The 27933-nt window shown below is 38.6% G+C and overlaps 2 protein-coding genes across 5 annotated transcripts; one reads left to right on the top strand and one right to left on the bottom strand.

Moving 5' to 3' along the window:
• The first annotated feature begins 456 nt into the window (after positions 1–456).
• ppp1r12b (protein phosphatase 1, regulatory subunit 12B) lies at positions 457–7068 on the top strand. Of its 4 annotated transcripts, none has more exons than XM_030729919.1 (7): positions 459–817; positions 3986–4002; positions 4166–4304; positions 4926–5027; positions 5144–5191; positions 5269–5319; positions 6878–7068. In XM_030729919.1, the coding sequence occupies exons 1-7, from the start codon at positions 716–718 to the stop codon at positions 6962–6964; spliced, it is 546 nt and encodes a 181-aa protein (XP_030585779.1). In that variant the 5' UTR covers positions 459–715; the 3' UTR covers positions 6965–7068. The 4 variants fall into 4 exon arrangements, with proteins under 4 accessions (XP_030585781.1, XP_030585779.1, XP_030585780.1 ...); XM_030729918.1 differs by having other exon boundaries at positions 461–817; positions 5141–5191; XM_030729921.1 differs by lacking the exon at positions 5269–5319 and having other exon boundaries at positions 457–817.
• A 4693-nt stretch (positions 7069–11761) lies between these two features.
• syt2b (synaptotagmin IIb) lies at positions 11762–27019 on the bottom strand. Its single transcript, XM_030729620.1, has 9 exons — positions 26896–27019; positions 21427–21655; positions 21146–21306; positions 19046–19168; positions 14633–14800; positions 13926–14093; positions 13185–13302; positions 12656–12789; positions 11762–12516 (listed from the first exon to the last, which is right to left on the bottom strand). The coding sequence occupies exons 2-9, from the start codon at positions 21629–21631 to the stop codon at positions 12301–12303; spliced, it is 1293 nt and encodes a 430-aa protein (XP_030585480.1). The 5' UTR covers positions 21632–21655; positions 26896–27019; the 3' UTR covers positions 11762–12300.
• Positions 27020–27933: the final 914 nt, after the last annotated feature.

Below are 27933 nucleotides of genomic sequence, written 5' to 3'. Positions count from 1 at the left end.
TGGTATTTTGAGGAGTTTTTTTTTTTTTTTAATTTAACAACCTTCTTGTGCTTAAAGAATGTGATCTATTCTCAATCATATTTTAATGCTCAGGGGGAGAATACATACTCGCCTTGAAATAAGGTTAGTTCCTTTTGCATAACATACAGTATCACATTTACAGAATTTACATCAAATCATGCTTACATCACAACATATCGAAGAGACTTTTCTTTAAAAAAGAAAATCTAATTTTTAACCCCCCTAAAACACTATTAATGTGACAAATTATGTTTTTGTTTTACTTTTTTCATATTTACTCAGGTTTCAGCTCAGGTTTCTGAATCCCTCGAGAGTCATTATTGTCAAATCCGTCTGTCCACACACACACACACACACACACACGCACACACACGCGCACACACATGCTGCAGCCCGCCTACTCCCCTGTCCCCCCACTTCCCCCCACAGATCTCACACTCGTGCAATTGTTTCACTCTCCTCTGATATGCAATGTCTCACCATCACATGAAGAAGACGCTTGGATTGTCCCTTAACCAAAGAAACACACAACTCTGAATGCAATCTTACTGGATAATAAACATTTATTTCTAGACTTTTGCTACTTCTCTTGTGTTTAAGAAGGAGTTTTTATTTATTTTTTATTTTTTTAAACTTTGGAAGTACTTCTGCTGACAGTTCAGCTGCGTGCAGTGGTTCCAGCTGCTCAGGAGCGATGTCATCTCTACCTTCTCACAACAAAGATCCGTCACGCATCAGAAAACAACTTTCTGACTCTTGTCCAGCTTCATCTACTGCCACCACCAAGAGCCTGAGGGTAAGGCCTGATTGTCTTTCATCTTTTGAGTGTCTGTTTAGTGACAGGAAATGCCATAAATGGAAAATATTAACTTTGAGGCTCAGTCACTGTCAAAGAAATGTGTGGAAAACAAGCCTCAGAGGTATTTCTGAGCGTTAAGACTCATGTAATTCATTATTGCCTTCAGTCCAGTTGTGTTTCTTTGCTCTGTTTTGTTTTTTGGACAAAATTGCGTGGCACTAGCTAATCATTTTATATGCTTTATAAAGAATGTATATCATTAGGAGAAAATAAGTAAATAGAATTTCTCAAAGTATGCTGGATTTCATGTGTGTTCAAGTGTTGCTGTAACATGATCACACAATTTTATCATAATTTGACAGTCAACCATTGCAGAGATGACTGGATGGTAATGTATTCAATTAAAAGTGTAAATTTATCAAATAATGTGCTGTCTGTGCCATTCTAAAGAACCTGTGCATTTTCCGCCACGTTAAAATGGTTTACCTTTAGGATTACTATTTCTGATTGTATTCTAGGGGCACTGCAATTACAGTATTAGGTACATGTCTTAAACCATGGGAATAGTATGAAGTCTTAAGTTATTCAGTACCTAGCAATAGTTCTGAAGGTCATAGTAATGCACAAACTGTTAAATAAAACTGCACATTGATGTTCATGAGCAAAGGGGGAGAAAAGTTGAAGGAAATGTTGTAATAAGCAGTTAGTCTTATCTGTTTATACAAACCAAGAAGCACTTGGGAAAAATAGATGGTGTGACGCAGAAAACAGTGTGTGTGTGTGAGAGAGGGAAACAGGAAGAGTGGAGGAGGAGGAGGAGGAGGAGTGAGAGAGAGAGAGAGAGAGAGCAGAGGGGGTGAAAGGCAGGATGAAGATGAACAGAAGGAAAGAGGGACATAGTGCTTAGAGAACTGACTTGTGGGAACCCAGTATTTATGGATGTTTATCCCTCTGCTAGTCCTACGGGAAGCTCATATTTTCCATTTGGGAATAGCTGGTGATTAGACAAAATGTCCCTCACAGGATCTGGAAAGGCTTGGGGACAGATTTCAGATGGAGTCAGTCCTTAATGGGACAAAAGCCTACTTTTCCATCAGCATCTGTTTATGTGCAGTGTTGCTTAGTATAAATCAGAGCCTTTTCCAGGTCTGAATACATATGATATCAATATGAATGCATCATTCAAATCATTCATTGTCATTTACCCAGCATAGCAGGATGTCCAGAAAGAGCCAGATGACATCCAGTCATGTCCTCAAAGATCCTGTAAATGTCAGAACTGAGGCATATCACTGTGTTTACCCAATGTGCTTTTAACTTAAAGCCCTGTCTCTCCTTTATAGAATTCCACTTACCATCAATTTTACTTGACATGTACCTCTCAGGCACCGGTCACATATCTGTTTTTTTTTTTTTATGCTTAGGTTTATATTACAGTCTCTGGTAAAGGTGTCCTTGTCTGAAAGAATAAAGATGCGGTGGAAAATGTGACTGTGTGTACTGTCTTACATCAGCAAGTGAATTCTCGGTTAGCATTGTCTAATAGACTAAATTTAGAAGTACCGGCAACAGGCAAGCTAATCACTTTTACAAGCTTGTTATAAACTTACTGTCTGCACTGAAAGAGTTAAGAGTCTTGTTAGATGAATATACAGAAAGAGCATTTAAGGATGGAGAGGTGGGCTCAGAAAGGACATGTGGCAGAGCTATTTCTGTCTGCTGTAGGCTGTATTTTCTTTTCATACCTTTTAATCTCTCACATAACACAAGAGTGGGCTGCCATGCTAGCAACTTTACAAGGCTGTATTTAGGCACAGTAGTGCTTTCAGTTAAATGCTAATCTCACCACTGAAGTCGGGTTTATTTTTTTTCAGTCTCTAGGGTTAGCGTGTTTGTGCTATAAAGTTTGCTAATCAAATGGTAACACCACAAAAAACGTGCCAGATTACAACTATGGTAGACAAATTAAAAGAGAAATTCTATGATGATTTAACAACAATAAGTATCCAAAAAGAAAGCCCTCCAATCTGGGTTTAAATAGACCTTTTTAAAATGGTAAACACATGATAAAAAGCTTTCCTGTGTTCCAGTGGTGCTGACTTACACAGATAGGGTATAAAGGTGGGCATTGCCACTGTGATATCACCTGTTAGTGAAGGCCTGCTGTGAGGCCTCTAGCTGAGGATACATTCCAAGCACTTTGTCTTTTATACAATCTGACTTCTATTTACAATCAGTTGCTAACCATGAAAGAATGCGGATTTAAATGACTTTTGCAGTTGCTACAGTCCTCAAGTGCACATTTTACATCCACTTTGTTTCAAAATGTTGCTAGAGGTCTCAACTTTAAAATGAAATTGTAAGTCAGAAGAGGAAAAAGAAAATATGCCTTCCCAGTCACTGACTGTCAACTCTGAACGACTCTCAAAGACTTTGTAGCAGTTTATTTACTACTTGTACTTTGTACCATATTACATGTACTAACCCTGTAAGCTGCTGTATTATGCTATATTTTGTCATCTCTCAAGGAAATGTAAGTTATTGGTAAGCAGTTATTAATATCTGGTCTTCCACTTTAAAATACCAGCATATAAACAACATAACATTTCTAGCTTCACTAATGAACAAATTGTGAAGGTCAGTGCAAGAGTTATTACCTTTTTTGGATGTGTTTTAGCTATCTGTGCTTGTCAGTTTATTTAGGAATTCATTTCCTCTCTCCCCCTTTAACTTGGCTCAGAGTTTCAGACTGCCATAAACCTTTTTTATCCTCTGAAAGCCCCTTTGAACTGAATTATTGAACAAGTAATTTTCCAGAATCCCAGAGCTTTGATTGCATGCATACAGTATTGATAATATAGTGAATATATATGTGCTGACATTGTGCATGTGATAAAATATGCTTTGTGTCCAAATGACCTTGATTTTAACATTGTTATGTAGAAGAAAATGTTTGTGCCTTTGTGCATCTACTGGAACACAGGGCTGAGATGGGCTTGAAACGGTTGCTTATGCAACGTAAGGTTGAAGTTGGGGTTAAGATAATCAGGAATGTTTAAAGGGGCTCACAGTGGATTTCACGTTGTATTTTTATTTTTATTTATTTATTTATTTTTTACTTTGGTCAGAGTGCACCCATTTCTAAAACATTTCTTCTCATTTCAGCACGAGAGACTATCTAGGTAAGGTACCTCTAATTTGATTTACACCATCAATAGGAAAGGCATTCACTTATTACCAGGCTGACAGAAAAATCATGTATCTATCCATTACTGAGTGATATTAAATTGAACAATGACTGTACTAAATCTTAATTAATAGTTAATACATCTCTTATGTCTTTAGATTAGGCTCATCTGGATCATCTGATGTCTCCAATGATACATCAACAAACCACGCTGAGTCCTACTTTTTAAGAAGAGAGAACAGGTTGTCTGCAAGGAAAAAGGCAGAAGAAGAGATAGCGAATAATGACTATAAAAAAGTATGTGATGCACCTTAAACACCTGTATGCATGCCTGTTATTGATTTGCAATTTGCAGATATTGTGGGCTGTTACTATTTGGCAGTACAGGTGCTCATGTGGGTGTCATCAGACCTGAGGCCCTTTGCTGTGTCTCTTCCCCCACTCTCTCTCTTTTTTGCTTTCCTGTCTTGTTTCATTGTGCTATCTGATAAAGGTGAAAAAGCCCCCAAAAATCATAAAAAAAAAAAAAAGACAAAGCAATTGAAATAAATGCTAATATTAGCATGCTAACATTCAGAGGGACAGATGCTAAGATGCTAAGTGATCATACAAAGTAATAACACAGTTTATCTTGATGAACATGAGTGACATGAATGAGTCATCCAAAACTGGTTGAAGCATTTCACTCACAGCCACAAATGTGAATCTCATGAGAAGATAACGTCAGGGAATCAGCAGAGTCATTATGAGTCATCATCTGAGTACTACATATACCAAATGTAATGGCAATCCAATGCCTGTCAAGATATTTTCAGAAAAAAATGTGACCCTGATGGCAAACGATGAAACAACCACAAAAAAAAGAGTCCTGTTGGCTGTGTTTGCTGGTGGAAATGCTAACATGTGGGCATTTTGTAGATGTATGAAAAGGCACTGGCAACAAATCAAAGGCTCAAGTCCCGATTGGAGACGAGTAAACAGGAACTCACCATGATTCAAGACCAGCTGGAGAGAGCACAGGTACTGTAGGTAAACATGAGACATTGACTCATTCTTATGATAATGCACAATCCAGAATCAAGCTGTTTCAATAAATTGTAATATTTTCTCATAATAATCTGTCATTGCTGCAGAAGGGGGGACAGAATGAGTGTGGTGCCAACGTACTAGAAGCAGAAAAAAAGGTATGGAGTCAAGAGGAGAAGTATTTTTATTTTTAATTATTTTCATTTATCTTACCTTTTATAATTATGTTTCATAGGAAAGTTGGAGCCTTAAAAAGAGGATATCAGATATGGAAGAACAGTTGAAGGTAAATGTTATATAAATTCCAAAAATTTGAATTTTAAGATTTGGTCTCTTTTAAGAATATAAGTGTTTGGTTGTAACTTGGTGCTGTGGTCTCAGCTGTTTTGTCTTCAGTGGCTTTAGGGGACATCATTTGTCACCATTATGCTCTGCTGGCTGTGGAATGTGTGAGCACTGCAGCGAGTGAGCAATCAGTATTCATCTGCAGTGTAAAGCCCACAAATGTCTGCTGTGTTCTGCCCAAGCAAATGCAAACACAAACCTCTTGTTGTCTGTGACTGAGAGACCTAAACAAATATGAGATGCTGGTCTAAAAATATACCTTCACAAGAGAGAACTTATTCAAGACTGGTCTAAAAGTAACTGTGTATGGGTGTGTATAAACCCATTATTGTATTTGTTTAATAAAGATCAGTTTAGTTTGTTTTCTGTACCAGTCACTGATGGGAGTAGAAGCCAGAAACGTCTACAGACTGCATATAAAAGATGGACGTAGCCACTGTGGTGTCAGCTATTGGTTAGTTAATTCCCATAGAAGGGTGGATCAGATTGAGAAACCAAGAAACAGTTCACACGTATACAGTAGCAAACTATTGCACACAAGGTAGGCCCTCTTTACAAAATGCCTTGTTTTTTCCATCCTTTGTGGCTTGAATGGGGGTCCATAATGTACAAAGTTAACATCATGTTGCTTTCAGTGAGCCTTAAAAGCAGCGATTGAGACTAGAAGCTCATCAGGAAAGTGTTTACTATGGTCATAGACCAAGGGAGCCAACAGGCAAATTTCCCATAGACTCCTATACAGACAGATTTGTAGGGAGTCACCCCCCCCTGCTGGCTATTAGAAAGAATGTAGGTTTAAGGCCCTTTTGCATTGGTTTCAAACTACGCCCATCATTTATGAACACTGTGGAAGTTTTGCTGGAGTATTTGTGTTCAGGTTCACTTTGGGCCTGACCTCGTAGCTGTGGATTTCCCAAAGAGACTTTTGTGAACATGAAAAAAATGTGTTTTCTTTTAGAATACACATTACTGTATTTCTGTTTCCCTTTTCTGTGTTATACACAATCTTTAGTGATTTTGTGAATTTCTCAGATCAGCATTTAATTGTATTCATTAACACTGTATTTAAATGTTGTGACAGCTGTAGAGTGTTATGTTGGCTGTCAATCAAATCTAGTTATCAAAGTCTATGATGTTTAATGTTTATGGAGAAACATGCTTACTTATGGTTTTGCAAGCATGCAAAGCCATGCCTTTGTTTTCAGAGGTGGATTAGCATGTTTTCCATGGGTGGTCTCTTGGTCTCTGAATCTGTTACCACCCATCTGATGTGATCAAAGCTGAGAAGGTTGCTGACATGACCAGAAATTAAAACCAGGCCTTGGTGTGTGGCCTGTGAAAACATTACCAAAATATGAACTTCTAAACTACAAGCACAGGGTTTTGGTAAATCCTTATACTAACCATTGCGTACAGAAATGCTCTACCTGGGACAATGAGCCTTAGAGCTTTTTAGATACTCTGTCCACCCTTAAGTTTTGTGCTTTCTTTGTCCTCAGATTAAAGCAGAACTTAAGACAGAAAACCAGAGACTGAAGGATGAGAATGGGGCTTTAATCCGTGTCATCACTAAACTCTCCAAGTGAGAAGGGAAGCAAAAGGAAGGGAAGAAGAAGGAAGGCTTCAAGAAGTCATACTTATATCTGTGTTCTTTGTGCTTCTGAACACATAAGTCCATCCTCTGGGGAAAAAAAAAATTATATATATATATATATATATATATATATATATATATATATATATATATATATATATATATAACTTTTTTCTGATTTCCCATCCCCTGTTCAGTTACAAGAAGGCACATCTGTCCAGCTGTAAATGCACATTACATCAAGTTAAAATTTATAATGTAAATCACTAAATATTTCTAAATAAAGGCAAATGCCAGCTTATGTGTCTCTCTTTGCTGTCTTTACATGAAGAAATTGTCCTTATGTAAACAGTTTATGAAACTTTGTTATCGAGTAAATACTTTCATGTAAATGGACAAAATATTGTCAGTATTTCCGCTGAGATATTGCCATGGAAACTGCAACATTTGGCCTATTCCATATGCAGATCATGAAAGTCGACTGAACTATCAGGGACAGTGGGTGATGAATGAGCAGCCTGTTTCAGGAACACGGGAGCATCGTCTGTGATTTAAGAGCTTTACCTTGACTGATGATATTACAAGTAATGTGCTCTGCCTCTTACAAGTTCAAGTAGAAAAAAAAAAAAAGATAGAGTGAACAAAATGATGCATGTTTTCTTTTTCATAAAAGTCAAAACCAATTCAGTTTCCATGTAAAATATCAGTTCAGTCTCATATTCTTAATATTTTGTCACATCAGGGTCAATGAAGTAGCACTTCTGGTAAATTTAATGATATTGCATGGATTTTATCAGCAAACAGTCAGATGGTTAATCTGATATCCTTAATTAAGAGGCATAAAACAGTGTCTTTGGGCATTTTTTATATTAAAAAATATTACCTATTTCTGTGCAGTAGTTAATCACAAGGCACATATATTTAATTATTTTTTTTAGGCTGGGTTGTTATACATGTGTCACAAGAATTTATGTGCATACAATGCCACCCACTGACCACAAGTGGAAAAGCATCCTCTGCATACATTTACACACCACACAGGACAAGGCTACTTAAAATGCCTTTATTTCCTATGATTACATACGGACAACACAGAGATATGTCCTGACCACATCCTTATATTTTGGTTCCCTTGAGTACTTCAGTTCTACACATAGTGGTGTACGAGTACAACTTTTTTTTGGTCTTTTGTTTGCTTTTCTGCTGAAAAACATGGATTCTGTATGGAATTAAATCATGCAGTTCACAAAAAGGCACAAATATTGACACACCTCTACAACAAGACGGAACAAGAGTGAATAAAGACATTCAAGCATTTCCCTTGTGTATATTGCTGGGTAAGTGAATACATGAGCGAGTTGGACTGTCTTTGGATGTTCTGTTATATGGCTATGTTCACGTAACAAGATCATGACTGTAGAGGAACCATTATTGAAGCAGCAGGTTGGCAGTATTGCATTGCGAATGTTGAATCTGCACTGTTTGGGTCTGCTCTGTGCTCAAGACAGATTGCGAGACCCAGGAAGACAGAGATTTTGTTGCCTGCATTGCAGAGAATCTGATCTAATTCATTAACAGAAGACCAGTAAATGAATGGTGGCTCTACATTCCCACTGCAAACACACAAACTAGCACATGTAAGCTCTATATTGAATCAGCAAAGGATGAGCTGACGCACATTGTGCTAAAGGATGTAATGAGGTGCTTGTCCACAAAAAGATATTGAAATTGCACATTAATTATCTGTCTTCAACTCAGCTTCTTGAACACAGAGACATAGCTATAATCTAAAAGACAGACTGCAGAGAGGGTTAGACATGTTCATCTTCATGCACTCTATGTTATAAATAAGGATTTATAGAACAGTAAATGATAATGACTCAAAAAGCAGAAAAATGTATGTAAAATGTCATGGTAGACACAACATCAGTATCTCAGAGCATGCACAAGTGACACAACACCAGCTCATCTCATTGCAATCCTTTAGTCAAAGTGTGTATTAATTCATAAAGTGATATTTGTAATGAAAAAAAATATTGATTGCTTAGTTATCAGACTGGAGCTACTTAAAAGGACAGCATCAATAATGTGGTATGCTGCAATAATACTTCAAATTACTGATGAAGCAAAGAAAAACTACTGGATAATGAATTAACAACTGACTTAGGTTTATTTTATGTGCCGATTTAAAGGAGAGCTCATTTGTTTGAATAGCAGCAAGATGAGGAGGTACAATTTGATGAAGTGTGAAGGAAAAGGGGCTACAAGTCAGTTAGGTAATGTACTGTACTGACATTTGCTAAACTAAGACTTGACACCCATCTGGCAGGAGTACATGAAGGAAACACTTAAGGTACACTGAGATAAAAAATTAAGGAGCCAGCAAATGTTCTCCTGTTTTAAAATATATACAGTTAACTTGTTACTTATTAACACAGAAAAGTGCAATCAGAAACGAACAATTATTACATGACTTGTAGCCTGGGAAAAATATAAAACTCGCACAGAAGACGCATACAGACAATGACGGAAAATCAGACGATCATGCAGCATGATGGAAACTAAGCGGATTTCCATGTGACACATAAAGCAACCCTGCTTTGGACTGAGGCATTCATGGAGTCTGGTCAGCCTAACATAGATTATTCAGACATACATTCAGTCTCATTCAGCAAAAATACATACACTTTGCAGTCAGTGCATCCTTTTTTTTATATACTCTGTTTTATTATCAAAAATGACACAGAACACAAACACACATACACAATATAATTATGGTTCCTCTTTAAAACATGCTGCTATTTACATCATCTTGTAAACACATGCTGTAGCCTATTAACAAATTTTGCAGGATGCGACATGTTAACAATAGAAAGAAATACTGTGGATGAACCTGTCAGTGTGCTGCTGCTCACCTTTAGATACTTCTGCTGGCGACATCGATGCGAAAAAAAGGTGTAACAATTTTTGTAACAAACTGCCCCCTTATAAAAAAATAGTACCGCTACTCAAAAATTTATGTTGACATTTAAAAACAAGTATAGACAAATTTCTGTGAGTTACTTTTTCAGTTTAGAAATTATGAGAAAAAAAATGTAAATGTTTTGGCTTTCTAAGGTCTCATCTGACTTTCTCTTACTTGGATTATTTGATACACATAAAGTAATCAACAGAACAGTGATTCCCAAACATCTTTGTCTCACTTAGCTTTCACTGATAATGCTAGCATATTCATCCAACTTCTTAACCACCCATCCAGACACAGCTGCAGGGGGGGCTGAAGCCAATCCCCTGGTGACGTCCCACACGAGGCGGGATAAAACCCCGGACAACTCATGGCCTCTTCAGAATCCCAAATAATCTATGTAAGCTGAGAGACTCCACAACAGAGAGTCTCCAGCTAGTGTGTTTGAAACCAAAAATTGGTTGTCATTATTGATGATTCAAACTATAATGATTCAAATTATGATAAAGTGATTCTGATTAATTTTATTTCTCCAGTACATTATGCAAAAGTTTCAGCTTGCCACCATTTGTGGTGACAGAAAATGTCAATCATTTTCTAATGCTAACTGGTCTTTTATCTTCTAGTTTTAATCCTACATGTGCCTACATTTGACTCCAAACATTCCATGTGCCATCTAGCAACAGCAGAAGCATCCTGTAGAGTACAAGAACCTTTAATTAAGACGAATTGCTATGGAGCAGACGTTGGGTCATTGGTAAATTTTGTAGAATTTAAATGTCAACATTATAAGTGTTCCATTTTCAGCCCCTTATAATAATAATATATAATAATTTCCTCGTGTCCTTTTTTGTCTTCAAGCCTCTACACATTACACTAACATAATAGGTCTGCGATGAAGTTGTAACACCACCATGTTGCAGCACTTTGTCTCAAGGATCAAAAAGCTTGTATCGCAACTACGTGATTCAAACAAGACGAAATACTGCGAGGCACAATACATGCTCGATTCTGCAGCTCTATTTGTTTCAAGCAAATGATCCAGGACGTGTGCACTGTATAATATGATTGATACTGCAATTGCAATGTTTAGCTTATACAAACCTGCATTATAGACTTCCTTTTAAAAAGTGAAGCTACATCTTACATTTCAAATTCAGTTATCTATAAAAACGTTTTGTCTTTGACAGAAATCCACATGTTGTTTCAGCAGAAACTACAGACACACTGAAGTGAGCTACAGTAGAACTATGTTGCCCAAAGACATACACTTACTTTAATGCATGCCAGAAAAAAAAAAAAAGAGACTGGGATGGCATGTTTTTTGCTAAACAGCAGAAATCAAAGAAGAAGCATAGTCAGTATTGTTTTCAGCATCATTGGTAATCCTCTTTAGTGTACTTTTACAATGGATAAGTAAGGTCTTACATCCAAGTGGTCAACACAGCTCAAGCCAGATTTCAAATGGCACATTCACAGTGTCCCTGACAGCTTTTGATTAATATTCAACCACTTTGAAAATGAAAAATAAAGCCTGCACTACTTCTCAAAGTGTCATATCAGGAAGGCACCCTTGTATTCCTGTCCTACATTACATCTGTCTGAAGACACAGAAACGTGGGTTGAAGCTAAATGCATAGATGGATCTTCATGGCAACACAAAACAAGCAACTCAAATCAGATAATGGCATCACCCCGGCTATACGGTCCTGCTGCACTGTTTTTATATATATATATATATATATATATATATATATATATATATATATATATATATATATATATATATATATATATATATATATATATATATATATACCACAAGTGATTGTTGCATTCAGTGACCTCAGCCTGATTGATTCTCAGTTTAATCTCTTTGCATTGATAGACTTAGAACAGACTTAATGCAGGAAATAACCCGAAATTACAGTACTTTCTATTGCAAGTTAAAGCACACTTATTAGCAAGATACAATACTGGGCGTGGTGCACGCAGAGCGGTGGGGAGGTAAGTAAAGCATGCTCTATAAACTAAACTAAAGCTTTTTTTATATCCAGCATTGTCTTCACCAAGACTTTCATTCAGTGTCAGCACCCTAAGAATCAGTTTCTTTAAATGAAGGAAGGACTAAAAGTCGATCATTCACTAACTGGTCACCTGATAGTCATTCTTCTCAGTATTCACTAATGTGGGAAATGTGATGCTTAAAAAGAGTTTTTGATATTCTAAAATGTCTTCTTTTCTTTCTTTTATGCGGAGCAGGACTTATGCGAAATAGTCATGTGTTAAGTCATGAGATTCATGCAGAGTAGGGGTTGAGGTTGGATTTCTGAGTTAGTGCATTAGCTGATTGGGGGAGCATGTTACTTCTTTGCAGCCAACGCTGCCAGCTGACCATCAATTTCCTCCTCTGGCTGCAATGGATGCCACTGGGCAATGGGGCGGCGTGGATTGGACATCATGTCAGTCCAGTGCTTCAGACCTAAGCCAGTAGCCTTGGTGCCCACGAAGATTTTTCCGATGGCATCATTCTTACCAATCTTGTCATAATCAAACACTGTAACTGCCACCAATATTTTCTGAGAAGGGAGTGAGAGAAAATTTAATCAGCTGTCTGTTTTCAGGGTATTACATCATTTAACTTGTCTTGGAGATTCGTTAACAAGACAATCTAACATATGAGCGAAGCCAAAAGGTGTGGTTTGACTTGTACTTTACCTGCATCTGTTCCAGGGGGATTTCAAAGCTGAAGGATTCATTATAATATGGGTTTAGGGTGTTCTTCTTCACTGTAGTCTTCTTTTTCTTCAGACGCTTACCGCCCTGCAGCAGCTGGATCTTTACATAAGGATCTGGAAGAGGCATCAATATGATGAGCAAAAGAGACTATGAAGACAAAGTTGCCCAGTGTTTATTTCCCTCGCATTATTTGGAGTTTTCATTATTTTGATTTCCTGATTTCTGTGATATATTTAATACTGTATTGCACATTTGGTATTGCACGACAAAGCAAAGGCATATTATATTTGAAGTATTTATATATTCTAGGATTACTTATGTCAAAAAAAGTATGTAATGGATAAAGCTGAGCACTTGAAATCTTGGCTTTAGTGTGAAGCATTTGAAGAATTCTCATGTTTGTTTGTTTTTTCTGTTTGTTATTTTGTTTTGGGGATTTTTAAAAAACATTTTAGTATTCTAAATTGTTGACTTTCATGTGTGAGTATTATGGATTTTTTTTTCCTACCAGATAATCCACAGGCATCCATCTTCTTTAGATTCTTTGCCTCCAGGATGCAGACAGTGAGTTTTCCAGCAGTGGGGACATAACGAAGGGAGATGCAGATGTCTCCAAGTTTCTCAGGCTGAGCAGCAAGCACAGAGGAGACAGAAATGACAAGCACACATGCTCATCAGACATCCACAAATTGCTTCTTCTGTGACGGGTGAATACAAAACATTGCTGCTATTTATCACGGTTCATACATTTTTTTTGTATTACATTGACATTGTTTGGAATAGATCTCCATGTGGATTTATGATAGCTCTGAGCTACTGAGGACTAATGCACACTGAAGTTTTGTAGCTTTTTTAAATAAAAGTAAAGACTGAATTTTTTTATAAAATACTTTTAACTGTATTTAAACCTGAATTAATACACAGTTAGTGCTCAAACAAGTATTCATGACAGCAGTATGTAAGACTAACCAGAAGCAAACTACAGTGGATCCATTCATCCTAATGAAGGAACATGTAAGCTGGTGTAACGGTGCAGCTCAATGTGTTTTTAATTGATTTTTGGTCAACAGTGGAGCAATGTGGCTCAGAAGAAAAAGATATAATGGATCTCTGTCTAGACAGGCAATACTTGATGGTCGCATCAATTCATAATTGGTTTTGGGGGTTTTTTCTTAGTGTTTGATGACACCAAGAAAGTATAGGATATCAATATCCTATTCATTAAAAACATGGTCAGTTCAATAAGCACCTCCTCTTGATCAGCACTCTCCAGATCCCGCCACTCCTCAATCGGTCGTCCGAGGTCAATGGTATTCATCGGCAGCTTAACCTCTCCAATAACATCATGTTTCGAAAATCGGTCATAGTCATAAACAGACATCACCAAGGTCTTTCCACCAAGCTCCTCATAGGGTACCTGATCAAAAACACATTATCCAAAATTTATCCATGAAGAGAAATATGTTAAAAGAGATCTATGTAACAAAAATAAAGAAAAAGGAAGAAGTATCTCATAAATTGTGACAGAAATACAATAAATCTGACAGTGAGCAGCTCACTGGAGGCATCTGGGAGAGAGCAGGAAAGGCTATTCTGTACAATAAGACTTTTTTTCTGCTGCAGTTTTGCAGACTGGTATCGTTTGCAGCTTGACCCAAAGATACATGCAAAGTCTCTGTGGGCCTTATTAGCTAGGACAGCAAAGAGCAGCATGTAGGCTGCACAGGCCAGTGGGTACACTGTCAGTCCTACACACTGTGAGACACCCAGGAGGTTAGGATGATTTTTTTTTATATAATCTTAAAACACTAACTTGCTCAGTATCATCCAAAATCTATCAAAAAACAAACAAACAAAAAAAAAACATAGATTTCCAAAATATCTATGTTGCTTTTTCTTTTTTATTCTTTTTTTTTTTTTAAGCGCTGCATGCTTTTATATAAGTCCAAAACTCACCTTAAAAACAAATGTCTCATTGAAGACAGGGTTCAGTGTCTTTTTGTGCACTTTGGTGTCAAACTTCTTCTTCTTGTCAGGTAAAAGCAGGACTCTAACGTAAGGATCGGAGGTTCCACCTGAGTCCATGGACATGAGATCTGCAGCTTGGAGGATGCCAACTGTGAGCTGTGTGCAGAAGATTAGGGTGGACGTAAGCAACAGGAGCAGTGAAAATAGAATTTTATCAGGCAAAAATACAACTTTTGTATAAGGGTCACTGCCTCAGACTGGTTATATAAGCCTTGCAATCCATCACCACAAGCGTCTCAGCTGACTGGAGACAAACTGAATGTCAAAAGCTTTTCTTCAATGTCACCCAATTGTCACAGTGTGGTAACTTCTAAAAAAAAATTAATGTGTGCTAGAAAATATAGCTTTCAGCGGTGCTTATATTTTACAGATACATTTGAAGTACAGTAATAAAAATATATAAAATAAATACATTTATTTGTTGTTGCCTTTCAAAGCACTCAAGGACACCTTACAAGACAAAATTAAAAAGAACAACATTAAAAGAGATTTAAAATCCAGGAATATTATGATTGTAATACATACAAAAAAGATAGCTAGAGCTGTGATACTAATGAATACAGATGGGTTTTGAGCTGCGATTTGAACTGTGTCAAAGAGTCTAGCTGACAAAGGTGAAGTGGTTACTAGTTCCAAAGAAAAGGTGCAGCACAGCGAAATGTTCTGGCACCCATGGTGTTAAGTCTGAAGGGAGGAGAAGTCAGGAGAGCAGCTGGGAAGGGGTGGAAGGATGAAGGAGGGCTGAAAGATATGGGGGTGCCAAGTCCTTGAGGGCTTTGAAAATGAATCTTGTATTGGATACACTGGTGAATCAAAAACCAATGAAGATCCCACTGATTAGTAATGCCAGCCTCTGCTGTGTTTCACATCTACTGAATTCTTGGCATTTCAATTCAATACTTGAAGGTTATTTAAGACTTATTTGTTGAGACATGTTCCAGTCAGTCCTTGAAGCAGTAGTCCAGCATATGGGAAATATGCTTATTTGCTGGAAGATTGCTTTGGTTGTCTGTCTCTCTGGATTAGCTTTTTGACAGACTAGTCACTGGTCCGTGGCTCTTGCCTTATGACACCTTCTCATATGACACTGGCTTGGGATAGGTCCAATCTCTTTTCAATAATGAGAGATCATTAGGAGAAATTGAACAAGATTTATTGATAATACAAATAGTTGTTTGGCGATTTTAATCCAATGGCCTATCAAAGCTGGAGGGAATCTCCGTAGAGATAGGAATTAAGCAGGACTCCCCGGGGTCTACACACTGGTGGTGGTGGAGACTAAGATGAAGGCTTGGAAGGTGTTCTTGGGTGGTGAAGGGGAGGCGGTGGGTTGCATGAATGAATCTGGAAGGGAGGATGAGCAATGAAACTGAAAATCACGCTGAGTGGAGGCTGATTGGCCCAACGAAGGCGGGAAGAAAGATGATTGGACTGGTAGAGATGAGGTCAGTATGTCAGAGTGGGGAAGTGGAGGTGATGACAAAAGAAAAGAGGCCAAACACTTTGGAAAGAATGTGGATGAGTGATTTCAGATCTGCCTTACTGAACTTACGCCTAGGCTTCATTTCATGTGCTGGTCAATTTTGAGAATTTAAGCATCAATCTTTCATGATATTGGCTACTTTTTTTTCCAAGTAAACAGTAGTTTGAAATTGAAAATTTACGAAATTGTACAAAAATATCTTTAAAAGTCATTTTCTCAAAATACTTTTTTCTATTTGACTCAGAAACCCCCACTTGAGTAACTGCACTTATATCCACCCAGCTCCCCAGCTGTATTGCTATCAATATTGTAAAGTTCATACATGTCATTTGTTCATATATCATTCCGAGCCTGAATTATGGAACAATCTATTCCTCAAACTATGGTGGAAATGGGCTTTTTTCTGGCTGCTGACAGTAATTTCTGATTTATGTAGCAATAAAAACAGCTATCCCATATTCCCTTTGTAAAAACCTTTCACTCTAATATGTCAAGAGACAAAAACAAGAATTCTGAATCTCACTGATCTCACTCTCACCAGTATTCAAATATTTGTTCCAGAAAAGTGTGCAAACTGACAGAGAATGCCTAATTTGCATTTTTAAATGTAAAATTTCTGAATACTATAATACAAAAACAATCAATGCATGGCCTGGGTTCTGGAACCAGTCTCCTGGAGAGGGGTTGGTCTCTGTTCTAGAGTTGCCCTCAGTGAGAGGTGGCAGGCTGGGGTGGGCATCTTTAATCCCACTTCTATAGAAGAAGCAGAGTCTGGGCATGAGGGAGATGACTCACCCATCACTGGGGGCGAGGTCACTGAGGTGGTTAAACAACTCCTTGGTGGCAGGGCCCCTGGGGTGGACGAGATTTGCCCCGAGTTCCTGAAGGCTCTGGATATTCTTGGGCTGTCTTGGTTGATACGCCTCTGCAACGTCATGTGGCAATCTGGGGCATTGCCACTGGATTGGCAGACTGGGGTGGTGGTTCACATCTTCAAGAAGGTGGAACGGACAGCATGCTCCAACAATAGGGGGATCATACTCCTCAGCCTCGCCAGGAAAGTCTATGCCAGGATGCTGGAAAGGAGGGTTTGTCTGTTAGTCAAACCTCAGATTCAGGAGGAACGTCCTGGTTGTAGAGCACTGGACCAGCTCTTTATCCTCTCAAGGATATTTGAGCATGTGGGGGAGTTTGTCCATCCAGTTTTCAGTCCCTCTATGACTGCAGCAAGGGCTTGGTTCGCATTGCTGGCAAGAAGTTGGACTCATTTTTGGTGGGTGTTGGACTCCACCAGGACCGCCCTTTTGTCACAGATTCTTAATTTTAATGCCCAGTGGCAGAAGGCTTCTGCCTTAGTGGCCTCAGAATCTGATCTCTGCTTTTTGTGGATGATGCGGTCCTGTTGGCTTCATCAGGTGGCCTCCAGCTGGCACTGGAGTGGTTCATAGTTGAGTGTGAAGCAGCAGGTATGAGAATTAGCACCTCCAAGTCTGAGGTCATGGTCCTCAGCCAGAAATGGGTGGAGTGCCCCCTCCAGCTCAGGGACTAGTTGTTGCACCAAGTGGAGAAATTTAAGTATCTCGGGGTCTTGTTCACAAGTGAGGGAAGACAGGAGTGGGAGATTGACAGACAGATTGGGGCCACAGCTGCAGTAATGCGGATGCTGTACCGGTCCACTGTGGTGAAGAGAGAGCTGCGCTAAAAGCGAAGCTGTCGATTTACTGGGCAATCTAGGTCCATACCCTCACCGATGGTAACGAGTTCTGGGTAGTGACCGAAAAAACAAGATTGCAGATATAAGCGAAAGAAAATGAGTTTCATATGAAGGGTGGCTAGCCTCTCCCTTAGAGATAGGGTGAAGAGTGCACCTGAGAGGGGCTCAGAGTAGAGCTGCCACTCCTCTACGTTGAAAGGAGCCAGTTAAGGTGGTTTGGGTATCTGACTAGACAGCCTACTGGGCATCTCCTGGGTGAGGTGTTCCAGGCATGTCCTACTGGGAGGAGGCCACGGGGGTAGCCAGGACACACTGGAGAGATTATATTTCTCAGCTGGCCTGGGGCACATCGGTGTTCCCCTGGACAAGCTCTGCTCAGGCTGTTGCCCCCGTGACCCGATGGATGGATGGATGGATGGATGGATGGATGATTTTTCCAACACTGGTAGCCCAATTTTTATTACCTTTGCACAGAACCAAGCTACAATAGCAAGTTCCTTAATGAAGATGACATTGTGTCTTCTAACACTAATGCTTGGCAATTTGAAAATTTTTAAGCACATGAGAAATTTTTTATATCAGAAAACATGAAACACTGCCCAAAAATATACTTAAATCTTTTTAGAATTTTCACACATGCGTGTACCTCGTATTCATAAAATTATATTCATTTTAATTTACAATACACCAGTGATTCCCAAAGTGTGGGGCCGCAAAGGTATTGCAGGTGGGCAGTTGGGACCAGTAATAACATAAATTGAGATTGAAATTACTCCCAAGTATGTACCGTTACATATTTATATGAAAGCATTCATTTACATAAAAATTAAATTAAAACTTGTAACAGGAAGCAGTTAGTTTGTGATATACTCATTACTCTGATCTAAATTTAGTGCGTACACATTGGCCTTAACAGTTTACATATGATTGGGTAGCATTAGCACTTTATAGCCAACAGCTTGTTTTATTTATGTTTTTGAATAAGATTTTCATGGAAATACATCACTTTCTCTTGTATTTTGATTAGAGTGAAGATTTAAGATTGGGTGGGCCCCTTGAGATTTTCTGTTTTTTTAAGTGGGCCGCAGCACTCTTAACTTCGGGAATGGCTGCAATAGAGTATATAGAAATGATAACCACAGACCTTTGTATTCTCAAAGTCATAATCTATAGAGTATTGTAGCTTCCCCAGTTTTTCCTGTTCTTTCTCCTCTTCCTCTTTCTCTTCCTCTGTCAGTCCAGTCTCTCCCTCATCATCATCATCATCCTGATGTTTCTGCAGTGTAAAGGTAACAAAACAAAACACTATGTTAAAGGTCAGAGTGTGGGGAATCAGGATACAGGGCTCCCCATAACAGCCAGCATGCCACAGACACTGGAGCTCCAGGAGTTTTTATGTGGGAGATACATGTTTTGGTTACTGCTTACCTGCACAGCACCTGATGATAAAAACCATGAATTTATCATTTACAAGGAAATATCTGCTGGTAATAGGTATCCCTACTTTTTAAAACAAAACTCCAAAAATGATTGTCTCGGTGTTTGTGGATCAGTGGGCAAGTCCTTAAGCCCGACATGCTTCAGCAGTACAGTGACAGCCAGAGTCAGTGGAGGCATTGCATGCTAGTTCCACTAAGAGGGGTAGGAAATGCCATATCTCTCTAACAAAATAAAAAATAAGAGTTTCTTGTTGTTTAAGGCCTTAGATTGTAACAAATGAGCAAGGAGATAAAGGTTTGGATAAACCCCTAAGGAACTAGCTCATAAACAGCAAGAACAAATGCATAATAAGTGATAAAAAAAAAAAAAAAATGACATAATATTCAGGGCAAAGGGCTGTATCATATAGAGTCTGTGGTTTTAGTAAGCCCTACACTAACCAGGAGAATAAGCTGTACACTTTTAAATTTAAGACTTTAAACATTTTAACCTGCATTTCTTTAAATTTATGTGGCAAAGAAATGCCTCTCCATTATTACAAAAATAGTTCAGGATTAAAGGGCACAGCCAGCTATTTGAATATTTTAGAGTCTTACTGCTTCAGGACAATTTTTGTTATTGAATTACTGATCCTGACTTTGAAATCTTTTCTTTGGGTCATCCAGTGTCTCCACATCGTACCTCCTCCTTGAGTATTACAATCAAAATGAAGAGATTTGCAAATATTTGGCTCACCATGCAGTTTTATCATCACCATTTCCATGTCTCCCAAACAACCAACCATGCCCTTTATCACATGCATAGATTAATAGTGTTAACAGTCTTGCATATCGTATTTGAATCCAATACTTTCCATATTGGTGTGAATTAGAGTAACATTGTCCCAGGAACAATGTATTTAGATGGTTAGACTCTCCTCTCTGGGGTTTATGGAGCACATCATAGCTTTCCATTGTTACATTCTCAAGCTATCATAACAAAAAATTACAAAATAATGGGGGGAAATAAAAAAAAAAAAAACAAAAATAGCAAAGGAAGCTACAACTTTCATTCCATGAAACCCCCCTCCGCCCTGGGGGCCAGAGAGCATCAACGTGAGCTATCCACCTACCGTAGAGCAGGAGTCCACCACAGTCAAGAAACACGAGGCACACACAAGACAGACACAAAGCGGAAAAGGAGGAGAGCAGAGAGAGGAAGAGATTCAACTCACAAGACACCAAACACACTTCAAAAAGAGAGGCAATCAACACCACCACCACCACAATCATGATGAGAAATGACACGCTTGTTTTAGTCTCAGGGCAATTATTTCACATTGTGGACACAAGCAATTGATTGCTTTAATTAACTGTCAGTGGAGCACTGGGCAGTCTATGGTGATGTGAGCTGTTTAGTCCTTGAATTAAAAATGTATCCTCCATTTTACTGTACTTTGCTGTACTGTACTTTAAATGTAAATGTAAAAAGTCTCTACATCACGGTGCTCATTGTTCTTTGCAACATGCAAATGAAGTGTGCCATTTTTCACCATGGACCACAATGGAATACATCACACAACCACAACAACAACAACAACAACAAAAATTGAGGGGAAGAGAGCTCTCCTTGTGTCCTCTACAGCCTGGGCTAAAAGAGCTGCTGATAAAAGATCAGATTTAGTTAGCAACATTGATCAAATCTGGGCATAAATCATAATAATAACTTGAATAATAAATTGTTGTTGAACAGAAGAGGTAAAATGTCACCAAAATCAGCCGGTTACCCTGACTTTTCAGCATGTAGGAAGCACGAGGCATCATACCTCGCCACCCTGCATGTTCTTCATGTTGAAGCCATCCTTGCCCTTCTTTCCCTTCTTGTTCTTCTTCTTCTTGCAGCAACATTTTTTGATTATGCAGAAACAGCAGGTGAGGATGAGCAATGCAGCCACCACAGCAATGGCAATCAAAGCCCATGGAGGCACTGTTGGTTTCAAAACAAAGGAGGAAAATTTGAGTTTGAAACTAACTGGTGTTTCCCACAGAAAATGCTGATGTTTTGCAATATTTAGAAGAATGTAAGATGCTCTGCAGCATTACATACATGGGATTTTATCAATTTCATTCAAGAATTTGCTCTTGATCTCCTCAAACATGTCATTCTTGCTGATCTCTGTATTGTTGGAGCCAGAGGTTTCTGGCGCTGAGGTGGATATGGCAGCTGGGGTGGGAGCCATGGTCATGGTGGGGGCACTGGTGGGCTCGGCAGCTGTCATGGCCTGTGGCCGTCTGAACAAGTTGAACTTCATTGTCAAAGACTAGGCACAGTGTCCCTGAAACACAGAGATCAGACATGAAAAAAAGGATAAGCAACAAAAATCAATTGTAGCATCATCAAATAATGTCTGTGTAGATTCTCAGTCATCCAGGTCATAGTAGTCTCTGGAGCTTGAAAAAGGCGACTGGACTTCTTTTTGTTTCTTGAAGACGTTTCACCTCTCATCCGAAAGGCTTCTTCAGTTCTCAACCAAATGGTGGAGAGACCCAGGTATTTAACCCCCTGTGGGCGTAGTCCCCTGGAGGTGGTTATGACCCTCTATTGATCATGTGCGTGAACACATGTGCCCAGGTGTGAAGGGGGCGTGGGTCATATTTAATCAGTGGTTTCAGTTGAAACCAATTTAGGACTCCGCTCCATTGTTTCCTGTGGCCTATTGAGGTCACTGGAACAAAGGTGTGAATGGGGGTTGAGACGTCTGGGAAGGGAGCTCAGGACAGCACTGTAAGCGGGGGAAAGTTGGTGACGTAATCCACCTCCTCTGTTCAATGATGGTTGTTCACAGTGGACATAGATGGCTTCTTTCACTCCTCTTTCAAACCATCTGTTTTCCCTGTCCAAAATGTGAACATTGGCATCCTCAAAAGAGTGCCCTTTTTCCTTCAGATGCAGATGTACTGCTGAATCTTGTCCTGTCGAGGTGGCTCTTCTATGTTGTGCCATTCGTTTGTGAAGAGGCTGTTTGGTTTCACCAATGTAGAGGTCCGAGCACTCTTCACTGCACTGAACAGCATACACTACATCGCTGATCTTGTGTTTGGCGGGTTTGTCCTTGGGATGAACCAGTTTCCAGTTTTTGTCTTAGGGTGTGACTTGGTTTGAAGTATACTGAGATGTCATGCTTGGAGAAAATTCTTCTGAGTTTCTCTGACAAGCCTGACACATATGGGATGACAATGTTGTTCCACCTCCAGGGGACTACGCCCACAGGGGGTTAAATACCTGGGTCTCTCCACCATTTGGTTGAGAACTGAAGAAGCCTTTCGGATGAGAGGTGAAATGTCTTCAAGAAACAAAAAGAAGTCCAGTCGCCTTTTTCAAGCTCCAGAGACCATCATCAAGTAATGCTGTAGATAAATGCAACAAGTTAAAATAACCTAAGTGAAGAGGCTAGCAGCGATGAAGTGACTGACTGACAGTTGACTGACCCATAAAGGAGTGGTAAATACATTAGAAGGTTACCTGCACAACCTGAGCTTTAAATGTCTACTAACAACCAACCATCACCTTCAAAGCAATGTATGGCAAGTAACTTCATATGTTGACAACACTCAAGGGTTATTTTAGCTGAAATGCATTTTCTTTTGCTGATATTTTAACATAATATTGGAGCATATTAGACAGTACCTTTGATCTTTGTCTGACTGTGGGGAAAAAAAACAGTAATGTATACAAATTATAGCAAAATTTAACATTGCAAGTATGGTAAAGTGCCAACTAGATTAGTAGATCAACAGATCGTTACTGATTAAGTCAAGTATGACAGAAGCTGGGGTGGAGGTGGTGGGTTGCAAATCAAATTGCAGATGAACAGCAACAGTTGGAAGGCTACCTGACAACAAAAGCATGTTTTGACAGTTAAAGAACAGTTTAACATGCTGTGAAGAAACTATGGTGAAAATCCCGTTTAAGAACTCAAGAAAAACCTTTTGCTCTTGGGTCCATAAAGTGCTTTGAAAAATAGAATTTTAATTGATGACAATAAGTTAACATGATCTAAAGCTCAAAAAAAAAAAAAAAAAAAAAAAACCTGCTAAATGGATCTTGTGGCAAGTTGCCTCAACTTTCCATTATCATTTTAATTTCATGTAGCCCTTTTAGTAAATAAGTAACAGATATATCCTATTTGCTTGAGAGCTGATGACCTTGAGAGCTGCAATAAGATCACTCAACTGATGGGGAGTGTTAAAGTACTAGATCATCTTTCACAAAAAAGCAGAATCAACTACGGGCATTATCAGTGAAAGATTATACAATTTGTATGAGCACAAAAAATAATAGTACATAAAAGCAACAGCCACACCTAAAAAGTATCATTTTGTCTGATAAATATAAAGAGAGAGGGTAAAGATTCGTAGCTTAGCTTAGCTTAGCTTAAAGACTGGAACACAGGACAACAGCTGCTGGCTATAGTTTGTAAGCTGCTAATAAAAATGCTGCTTATTGTTTTTACACTTATGCTTCTATATTAATTAAAGAATATAATGAGTGAGTCTTAGAGGTGCTTGAAATGGACCTTGTTACATGTGACAGAACTATGTCCAAACTTTTTTTTTTTACTGTGCAGGGATAAGACTTGTATCCATCTCATGATCTACCTCTTGGCAAAAAAGTTTCCCGAGAGTAACTACTCTAATTACTCTGACACCTCACAAATGAGATCAAGATAAATGAACAAATGCATGTAAAATATAATTTTCATGGATTTAATAATTTAAACATCACAAGTATGTGATGTAAAAAAAAAAAAAAATACAGATTCCTTTCTACCAACAAGGAATCTATATATTTTTAATTAGTCACAGGTAGCTGGAGGTCTGATCTGTGATGCTAAAAAACAAAATAATTTATATCAGTCACGCCACTCAACATAAGACAAATAAAATGAGCGTATTTCCACAATGGTCCTCTTTTGACAGATGACAACTCCCATTTAGCTCTCAGCCCCATGTTGTGAGCATCATGTTATTTATTCTGTTTGCTCCTTGCATGGCTGCTAGTGACAGCAACAACACTAACATTTACCGCTGAGCACAAAGGTGTCAATGATTTGGTCTAATTGAGGCTTGCTGTTTTGTCAGAACGCTACCGATATCTAGATGAATTTCAAAACATCTGATTAGTGTTAATTGAATTTGAGTGAGTGTGTTATAGTGCAGGGACATGATTGTTTCCTATTGCATTTAGTCATTTACTGATCACTACACATATCCCATGAACATAGTTTAATGGTTTAAATTATGACAGTAAGACTTATTTACCGCAGTGTGATACTTTTATGGGAGCTGCCACTCTGACTGGTAATTTTTTTTTTTTCCAGAACTAAATAATTTGATTTGGATCCTCCCTTTGTTCTTTATGATCCCCACCAGCTCCACATGGTGCTTAAGAATAATCGACAGCTTGACAACGCTTTATTTGTTTTGCAGTTCTACTAATGTTTCCATGTTTATTTGTTTTGTGCTCCAGGGCGAAGAATTCAAAGAAGAAAAGTGTTTTGAGGGAAAAGGTCAGGGAATTAAGATATTTTCAAGCAAGCAAGGAAAATGTAACACGATTTACTCGTTCTTTTTATTCATTAGGTATGGAGCTTAATGTTAATGCTGTGGCTGTAAAACAAGTACTATGTTGAAGAGAAGTAGTCTAATAAAATAAAAACAGATAATGAGTATGAAAAAGAAGCTAAATAAATGAACCAAGCATTTATGAATCCAAAACAAATTGTATCTGGTAGGGAAATGTGGTTTTATGCATCAATAGAAATTTTAAATGGTCAGAGCTATTCAGAGGATTTTTCTTTGAAAGCACAGCAAGAGAAATGCTCCATCTCAGTTTAAAGATTATTTCTATCCACTCTTACAGTGAGCACTGAATGTAAGCTTCCACTGATGCAAATCAAAGAATTATAAGAAAGTACATTGTTATATTAGAGTTAAGTATTTGCAGCTAGGTTTGTTAGCATTACATTTGCAGTCGGTCTTCTGAGATCTATGTGAGTTTCTTACCAAAGAAAATGTAAAAAATTAATGAAACATGATATTGTGCTCTGTTATATAAGCTTTAAAGTACAATGCTATCAGCTGTTAGCTTGCTATTGCACTGTTATTTTACTGTGTTTCTACTGTACTCATCATCAACAGTTTAATACTGTAAAATTCACCTGCATGTCCTCCTCCATATAATCTGAATACAGTTTATTGTCTTTCTTTAAGTGTAAGGTAGCTTGCCACAATTCCGTACAACCCCTGGCCACAGAAATGCTTGTTCAAAGATGGATTCTGGTCAAAATCTGATTAATTGCTTCAGGAGTTTTAGCTATCGTGGCCCATTGCTAGCTGTTCTCAGCTACACAAACACTAAAAACTGTATAACAAACTAACAAAACTAAACTAACAAAATACTTTAAAAAAAAAATGCACAGTAGCTTGCTGTTCATATTTTTTCTTCAGAGACATCAGCATGTACATTGTGTTACTGTACAAAACATTTCTCTAGTTATACAGTTATTTGTTGCAGTGAGGTCACGTGTTGTTATTAAAGGAAGTGGTATGCAGTGCAACTGAAGGTATCTGTACCACAAACTAAAAGTGAACTGCCAGCATATGCCAAACACAATGATGATGTAATCTTATCTTCATTGACTCACAGGCCACAGATCACGAAGTATTGCGTTCCAACATGTGTATTTAAGCACAGACTTTAGACTCTATTGCTGTAAGGTAGAATGGACACTGTTCACATACAGCGGTGGCCTATGTGCTGTGGGCAAGCACATCATTGTTGCTAAGCAATCCTGATAACGTCTATAGCTGAAGTGACCAACCAATCAAATAACCAGTTGGCTCAAGGCCAGTGTCAAGTCACTGACCAGGTGGAGGGCATGACATGATATGAATGCCGACTGCTTCCTCTGAGCTGACATGTATGACGGTTATCAATAAAGTTTTTGCTACAACACAGGTTCTTCCAAAAAACATTATAGTCATATAGCCCGTATCATTAATTTGTCTCTGAAATCATCCTCACTTCTGATTTAAAGAGCATCTGTGGTTATAATGCAAAAAAAAAGAAAAAAAAAAAAAAAGATGAAAAAATCTGAAAATTCAGGCAAATGTGTTTTTCTCTAATTCATGAACTTCCATAAGTTTAAAATATTATTTTTGTTTGCACTGAGATGAGCAGTGATGAGTAAAGTGGGAATACACTAAAATATGTCCATCCCCTCCCCTCTTGTTTTAGCCTACCTTTTACCTCCGTGCCATTAGCACTCAGTCCTTATCTCCCTTGGATTTCTGCAGCTCACCACTGGTCAGTATCACTCAGTCACAAAAAAATAGGCTCTGACACATCATCATTAACAAACAGATTAAGGTCCAGAGAATGCAGTGCAACCGTAGCAGTTTAATATGGTTTACCCAGTTTGAAATGCAGTGAAGATTCCTCTAAGATAGCTATGGTCCAGTTGTGCATTTTAACTGTATTTCAATCTACAAAGATCTTCAAGACAAAACTCACCAGTCAGATGTGGTATTCCCCTCGTGGGGTGGCCCATCCAATCAATAAGTGTTTGGGTTACAGTTCCTCAGAGCTGTGGTAATATAGTCTGATCTCTCCCATAAGCAGAGACTGCAGTCTCCTCTCACTTCTCTCCACTGCAGCACTACACCTCTCCTCCTCCTCCTCCTCCTCCTCCTCCTCCCTCCCTCACCCCTGTCTTTCCAATGCACACCATCTCCCCAATTTTTCACCCTCCCATCACATACCTCTCTACACCCTCTCTGTTTCTCTCTTCAATGTACTCATGTACGCAACCCCTTTACCTCTTTCTCTCCATCTTTCTCATTGCCCCAGCCTCATTTGTGATGCTGCTCACACAGCTGATTGCAGCATGCTACTCTTTGGTCAAGTATTGGAGGGCAGTTGTAAAAGATCAATCCGCACAAGCTCTGGGGTGAGGTTAATGTTAAAAAAAAAAGAAGAGCCACAGCCTGCACAGGTCAGGCATGGATTAAAAAGCAAAAGTATGCACTAGGACATCTGACAGACTCTTAAGGTTGCGCTGATTTTATCAGGTCTGCTCCACAGCTATTACACTAAGCTCATGCAATTAATTGGATGCTAACAATTGATCTCAGATGTATGATTTAACCCCTGAAAAGAAACCATTCGAGTGAACAACTGAAACCATGAGTGAGTATTCCAATTTGTCTGTCTTTCACTGATCCCTCAGGAGACTTGTCAGTGATGATTGGAAGTGAGAAGGTAACAAAAGCATCGTCTCCAATTACAATACAAACAAAATGCATCCCAGTGTTGAGCTAAAACTATTACATAATGAAATGTGATGTGTGAGCGAGATATCCATGCAGATGCAGAACTAAACATATGAGGCTAAAAAAATGAAACTTTGGGTCTCTGTAGCTCAGCCTTGCTTGATAAATGTGCTTCAAATGTCCAACATCCCCAAAGCTGTTACTTTTATACATGTTTGAGCTCTTTACAGTTCTGGGATTTCATATTTTTTTCTTGATTTCCCCTGAAACCCTTTTTCCT

Source organism: Archocentrus centrarchus, chromosome 5 (assembly GCF_007364275.1).
Source record: "Archocentrus centrarchus isolate MPI-CPG fArcCen1 chromosome 5, fArcCen1, whole genome shotgun sequence".
NCBI lineage: Eukaryota > Metazoa > Chordata > Actinopteri > Cichliformes > Cichlidae > Archocentrus > Archocentrus centrarchus.
Note: the sequence above shows the minus strand (reverse complement) of the source record. Positions and strands in the feature narration are given on the sequence as shown.